Source organism: Coffea arabica, chromosome 1c (assembly GCF_036785885.1).
Source record: "Coffea arabica cultivar ET-39 chromosome 1c, Coffea Arabica ET-39 HiFi, whole genome shotgun sequence".
Classification (NCBI taxonomy): Eukaryota; Viridiplantae; Streptophyta; class Magnoliopsida; order Gentianales; family Rubiaceae; genus Coffea; species Coffea arabica.
The window spans coordinates 4712034-4718967 of record NC_092310.1 but is presented as its reverse complement, the minus strand read 5'-3'; the positions used below and the strand labels follow the sequence as shown (position 1 = coordinate 4718967).

The window sequence follows — 6934 nt, the reverse complement described above, 5'->3', positions numbered from 1 at the left end:
CCGCCATGAGACGACTCACAAAGTTAACTTGTGTCGACGTCTTTGATTGTCCTCTATTAAGACAATGATACACTCCCCAAAGAGGCATCTACTTGGAGGAGGAGATTTCAAGTGATCCGGTGAGATTTTCCTATCTAAAGTTCACACTCATATATATGTGTATAAATTTTTTGTATCTGCATCTCATTGACATATATTTGCTCTTCAGTCTCTTGTACTCTTTTTCTCCATCTCTTTTCTGCAAAGTTATTCTCTGTAATTCTCTTCTTTTGGGCAGACCTTGGTTTCTTTTCAAAGATTAGTTTTAACAAAGCCTGGTTTTGAGCAAATTGGAAGAGACCAAAATTCTGGATTTTCTCTGCATCTCGCCATTGCAAGATTTTGAACATCTTAAAAACTCAACTTGTTACCTTCTATTTGGCCAAGCATGAAATTATTAGCAACGGTGCATACACAATTACATTTAGGCCCAATTACATGACTTAAACAAACTTGGACCAATTCCCCTGTACTTCTAGTAAGTTGGGTGGAGTCATTTCCAAACCACATACCTCCTCATCTTTCTTCAAAAATGATGGGAAACCACAGCCTGATGTTGCAGTTGGAGAATGTGAAAAGTGCAATAACATGCTCTAGAGGTTCCAGGCTGACTCTGCCTTGAGCACACTTTTGAGCCTTTCACAATGTTTCGGCACCATCACTGCTTGCTGCTTCATTGACACTTGTGGCCAACAAGGCCATAATACGCTCAATCTAATTCACAAAACAGAAAAGTAGCTAGTTATAGTATCTGAATTTTAAAAATTTTAAAAGATGATAAGAATTTATAGTTTTAACAGCAGCCTAGTTCCTCTGCAAACAATTTCAACTGAATCGACATTGAGCTAATTTAACGGCAATCATAATTCAGAGTCTTACAGAGAGATAACAGTGAATATTAAGGACATATCCACCCGTTAAATGCTAGCGGTAAAAACAAAAATTGTCACCTTCAAGTGCTGTTGGGTGTAGTGGGTTTTTAAAGATATCAATTCGACATCCAAATTCTATGGGCTTTCAACGAATCAATTCAACTTTTGAATGTGTTTCTTTCCGACACTACTTTGGTTCGGCCGAAACCTCAGAAGTACATATTGGCTATTTCAGAAAAGATTTGTTAATTTATTTGTATGAATTTCTTTATTTATTTGTAATTGCTAATGATTTTAGTTCTAATTTATGATTTTTTTCTAGATTTAGAATAGAGTATATTAGTCATGTGATTTGCAAATTTATTTTACATATTCTTAACAATATAAGTAGTTGTATCAGATTGATAATTATTTGTTGTATGTATAATGTTAGTAGTTTTTATCTAAGTTTTAATTTAGAAAAGTTATATGTTACAATTATTTGGATAAGTTAATGTTCCAAAATTGTCATTCATTTATTTCTGTTACTCAAGTTAAAATGAATTTTAGGAATATAATTGAAAATAAGCAAAAAGGAAAATTAACTGTTGAAATTTAGGTATAACAGCAAGACACTATCAATACTTCTTTCGTGTATTGGGATTCTTACTGTGTTATATAAGATATGATGGTTTTAATCTTATACTTAAGTTTTAATGTCAATATATAAAATAGGAATGGAAGGTATACTCGATGCTAAAATCATTTACTATCAATGATTATAGCAGCATTACTGTATTTAAATAATTAGTGACCATATATGATTACAGGTGTAGGTATTCAACGATACTAATTTAATTATTGTGCTTGTTATGGTGTTTTCCTATTTTTAGTAATTTTTTGGAAACTCTTATATGCATGTTATAATGTGTGTATCACCCCAAATTGCTATTTCATTGGTTTTAATGTTGTTTGGAAATATCACTGACAAAAAAAAAAAAAAAAAAGAACATACTTGCAATGTTTACGAATTTCATTGAAGCTGAATGTTTACGCTTGCAATGTTTGCGAATTTCATGGACAAATAGCCAGTACCAAGTTCACATGTAGTAGTGAAATCCAGAATTTCGTATAGCAGATACCAAGCTCATTAACCCTTTTGATGGTTCAGAAAAGCAGATGAAATCCAGAATTTTATTGTCTTTCAATTTGCTCGTAACTCTAATTTGTTAATGACATGAATCAGCTTAAAAATATATTGAAAGAGAGAGTAATCTTTTGCCAGAAGAAGTAGAGGAATAGATATTTATGGAGAAAAAGAGTGAGGGACAAATACGGGTAGAGTAAGATGATCCAATAATGAGAAGCAATTAATTAAAATTTTGAGACGAAATCTTACGAGATCAATTTCACGCTCTGGAATATTAGAGATCTTGGACCACTCGGAGCCGCTTTCAGGAGTGCATCTTGGTTTTAATAGAGGACAACTACGAATTACCAGACGTCTTAATTTGAGGCGTTCCATGGCATCTACGGAGGGTAAATATTCAAGCTTTGGGCATCTACGGAGGATTAGCTCTTCAAGAGACGCAAGGTTCCCAAGCCAATCTGGTAAGGCTTCGATTGCTCCGAAGTCATGTAGATACAGTGATGTGATGGTAGTCAAGCATTGAAGCTGATGTGGCAGAGATTTCGTGTCACGCATTCCCTGCAAAGACACGTGTTGCAGTGATGATGAAGATGCTAATCCAGCCCAATCAAATTCGATTGCAGAGTCATCTGAGAAGGGCCCAATCTTCACTTTCCTTAAGCTGGTAAGATAGCCAAATCCACTAGGCATCTCAGTAATCAAGTCGGAACACTCGAATAATTTGAAGCTCTCGAGAGAAGGGGTTCGTCGCAAATCAAGGGGAAAGGAGACCAGACTGCGGCAATAGGACAACTTCAGCTCTCGGAGAGACGTACACGACTCGAACATCTCCACTGGTAACCTTGTCAATGCATCGCACTCAACGACAGTAAATCGCTCAAGAGACTTAAGGAGGCCTTTCTGTCCAAATGAATTTTTAGGATTTGGATACCCAAATGAATTAATTCTCGGGCAACCCCATATCATCAAGTACTCTAAAGCTTGAAATTGATAAAAATGTTCTGGAAACTCCCATAAATTGTAACAACGAATGACTGTCAATCTCTCAAGACAAGCGGCGCAACTCATTCCTCTTAATGTTGTTACATTAGCGGCATCCATCAATTCTACATGCTGAAGAGTTGGAAAAAGACACAGTCGCTCAAGCATATCAGTGGGTAGACTGTCACAGCCATAAATACTCAAGCTGCTCTCTGATCGTTTCACTAATTTTAGAGACTCGAAGCGTTGACGAAAACTACCACTTAATGTAAGGGACGAGAGATTGGCTATATTGCTCAAAACCTTTTCTGCCAGCAAAACATGGCAATTCCTTTTGATTTCCGATACATCAAGACTCGGGAAGTGACTTGGAGTTGGAATGGTGGTCAGCTGGGGGCAATCACTGATAGACAACTTTTCCAGCACGGGAAACACATCCATCACATGTACTTCACCTGCGGTTGACATCATTTCGTGTGCGTCCTTCCACTCTTCCAAATTTTTCATGCTTTCAAGAGAGAGTTTTTTAAGGGCTGGAAAGAATGTTTGTCTGCTTGAACCTTCTGATCCGCCGTCCTCCTCAGCACTTATATTGTAGAATGAAAGCCCAATGCCTCTTATGTTTTCCAATCCAGTCAAATAGAGGCGCTGGAGGAATGGCAGCTGTCCTAGCGCAGGGAGTTCTCTGCATCTTGTGCAATCCGCCACACGCAACTCCACTAGTGATGTCAATGTCAAATTCATGAACCATTGTGGAAACCGATCACCCATGAACTTCAAAATTTGTAACTCTTTTAAATTTGGGTGAGGTTGGAGGCCTTCCAACACATCTTCATCACAATTATCACTTCCCCAATACCTATTGCGCCACTCATATACCAACCGATGCAGATTTGGCTTTTTAGATAGCTTCGCCAGTTCAGCATCATCTTTGCCATTTACTAATTCAAGATTTCTGATCTCCAAGGAGCCTTTAAGATCTTGCAAGGTTCCAAGTTCTTGGATACCACGACCTTCCTCTTGACGACCTATGTTAAAGAACTCTAGCGTTTGAAGACAAGTCAATTGTCCAATCCTGGATGGCATTTGGATTTCGAGTCCTTTATCATAATCAAAATAGTGAAGATGTCTCATGCTAATCAAATTGCTCATCTCCTTTGGAAAACCTTTTTCAAGCCTGTCAATTCTCAGTGTTTGCAAACTATAAAGTTTGCAAAGAGATTCTGGCAAAGTTCTGATCCTGGAACCTGAAATATCAAGTAAGTGTAAATGTATTAGTTTGCCAACGGATTTCGGCAGCTTTTTGGCATCTGCTCCAAACAATTTTAGGACGTGCAAGTATTTGAACTTTGATAACGTTTCATCAGCTATGCCACCCTCCAGAAATAATGTGCGAAGTGATGCTGATGATTTTTCGTTGATGTTTTCTACCATTCTTTCAGATGCCGCAAGGTAACGGTCCTGATTGCTGCTGCTACGATTCAAAATTGATTTTGCAAAATCATGCACAAGGTCATGCATTTTATACCATGTTCTCCTCTCCTCTTTTACTTCTTCCAATAAGGAAGTTTGCAGCAAAATTCTCAAATACTCGCATCCTATTTTCTCCATCGTTCTTTCATTTTGGGAATCCGGTTGAAGAAAGCCTTCAGCCATCCAAAGCTCAACTAGTGGATCTTGTTCCAATTCAGTATCTTGGTGAAAAATTGAGCAATATGCAAAGCATTTCTTAACCGGTGCAGGTGACAGATGATCAAAACTCACCTTAACTATTTGCTCGATCCCACCCTGACCTCGATTCAAGAGGCTCTCCTCCAAAATAGATAGCCACTCCTCTTTTCTCTTTTTAGATAACAATCCTCCAATTAACTTTGCTGCCAGAGGTAGACCATCACATCTTCTTAAAACTCGCTCCTTTTTGTCTTTTGGTACTTCTTCCCCTACATTTACCCATTTATTAATGATGGACCAGCAATCATTATCGCATAGCTTTCCCAGCTCATGGCGAGTAAAATTGATCTGCGGATGTCTAGACAGAACAATTGCCACTTCTTGCAGACGAGTGGTAACCAGACACCAGCTCCCTTTCTTCGGTTTGAGTGCCTTCAATGTGGTGAAAAAGTCATCCAACAATCCTTCTTGATCATTCCACAAATCGTCAAGAACAAGCAAATATCTTTTTTCCTTAAGTTCAGTTTCAATTCCGTCAACTATTACTTGCCTATTATCCACTTCAGCCTTTCTTCCTGTTGACGATTCTAGAATCATTTTGAAGACCACCTCGATTCTATCTACTTTTTCAGCCACACAAACCCAAATTTTTTTGTCAAAATGATTATCAAACTGTGGAGTGTTGAAAACGGCTTTAGCCAGAGTTGTTTTGCCTAAACCACCCATGCCAGTTATGGAAATAACTGAAATACTATCACTTTCAGATTCGCTCAACAAGTTCTTAACTATTTTTGATTCATCCTCGTCTCTTCCTAGGACATCACTTCGAACAATCTTAGAGTCGGTCTGTCTGCTTGTTGTGGATCCAGCAGCAATAGTAGGGAATGCTTCTTCAACTTGGTGCTTGTAGGCCAGTCCCAAACCTTCGGCATCCTGATGGATCCTTTGAAGGTTCGCGTTGATCTCCCTGATCATTGAACCCAACCTCCAACGAAAACCAATTTTATTAAAGAATGAAAAGCAGAAGAATACCTTCTTTTTCGTGAGTTGATTTTGATACTTCACCTTCCGACGAAGATTTTCATAGTTGAGCTCGTCCAGCACATTGTCAGCTTTGAAAACCTCTTCTTCCAGCTGCTTGAGCCAATTTTGCACCACTGGGCTATGCATTTGCTCGTCGGCACCAGCCAAGAAGCCTCGAATCATTTCAGCAGATTTGTTGAGTCTCTCCAGCTCCGTTAGGAATTCACGAACCAGATTAACATGATCACCGGCAAGGGAAACAACCGCCTGCAATGCAACCTGAATAGTAGCACTAACAGCAGCATCAGCCATTTTTTCTCGCTTGGGATTGGAATTAGGATGAAGGTGTTCTGCAATGGTGATGGGGGAATGCTTTCTGCGATGAGTCAAGGAAGGATATGGTTCAACTTTGGCAACTAAGGGCAGCAAAATCTGTGGAGGCTAAAACTTGCGGGACTGAAAATTTTTCCACACAACTTTTTGCACTTCCAAATGTTTCCACTTTTTGCAATTTGCCCCCCGGCTTCACTCTGCAAAGCTACACTCCAAAGACGCCACCAACGAACTTTTCTTTTACCGCTTTACCGTGACTTCCTGGAAGTTGCCGACAATTCGTAGCCACAGCTTCTTGCCGACAAATTGTCGCATCTGCAGCATATAGCCAACCTTCAACTTGCAGCTAAGACATAAAGAAGGCACTCTGATTCCTTCTTATCACGGTGCAATAAAGCAGGTCTAACTCGTCACTGTTTCTTACTGGCTTAATTAACGTCTAACTCATCATCTTCTAGTTTCTCTTTTATTCGTTTATTTTTTCCTCCTTCTCGATTTACTTTTTTATTTTAAAATGACTTAAAATATTTATTATTTTATTAAACTCAAATTTACTTTTAATCTCTTTTTTTTCCATCTTATTTTCACATTAATCAATATTTGACACTAAATTCAAGTTTCAAATTTTGTACAAAAGAACAATTCTTACTGGCCTAACGTCTAACTCATCACCCCGTAGATTAATCACTAGAGGGAATATTTTGTACAAAAGAACAATTGCTAACTGCTAATGATATAAATACACACCAATTAAACATAGTTAGTAAAATGGACTTGACTCAATTAAAATACTCCCTTCGTTCCAAAAGTTTTGCCCCATTTCAGGACCCTGCGTTTATTTTCAGGTGGGCATGCGTTTTTGAATGATAATCACAAGATTGTGACA

The 6934-nt window shown here is 38.3% G+C and overlaps 1 protein-coding gene across 1 annotated transcript; it reads right to left on the bottom strand.

Moving 5' to 3' along the window:
• Positions 1–388: 388 nt before the first annotated feature.
• Positions 389–6027, bottom strand: LOC113688351 (putative disease resistance protein RGA3). The gene is made up of 2 exons (XM_072049543.1): positions 2290–6027; positions 389–753 (listed from the first exon to the last, which is right to left on the bottom strand). The coding sequence occupies exons 1-2, from the start codon at positions 6025–6027 to the stop codon at positions 679–681; spliced, it is 3813 nt and encodes a 1270-aa protein (XP_071905644.1). The 3' UTR covers positions 389–678.
• Between the last annotated feature and the right edge of the window lie 907 nt (positions 6028–6934).

Bases quoted from the DNA above. Each gene is read 5' to 3' on its own strand.
- LOC113688351 (XM_072049543.1), bottom strand. From the start codon at position 6,027: ATGGCTGATGCTGCTGTTAGTGCTACTATTCAGGTTGCATTGCAGGCG. The intron at 754-2,289 runs GTAAGATTTCGT...TTTGTGAATTAG, and splicing joins CAGAGCGTGAAATTGATCTC to ATTGAGCGTATTATGGCCTT.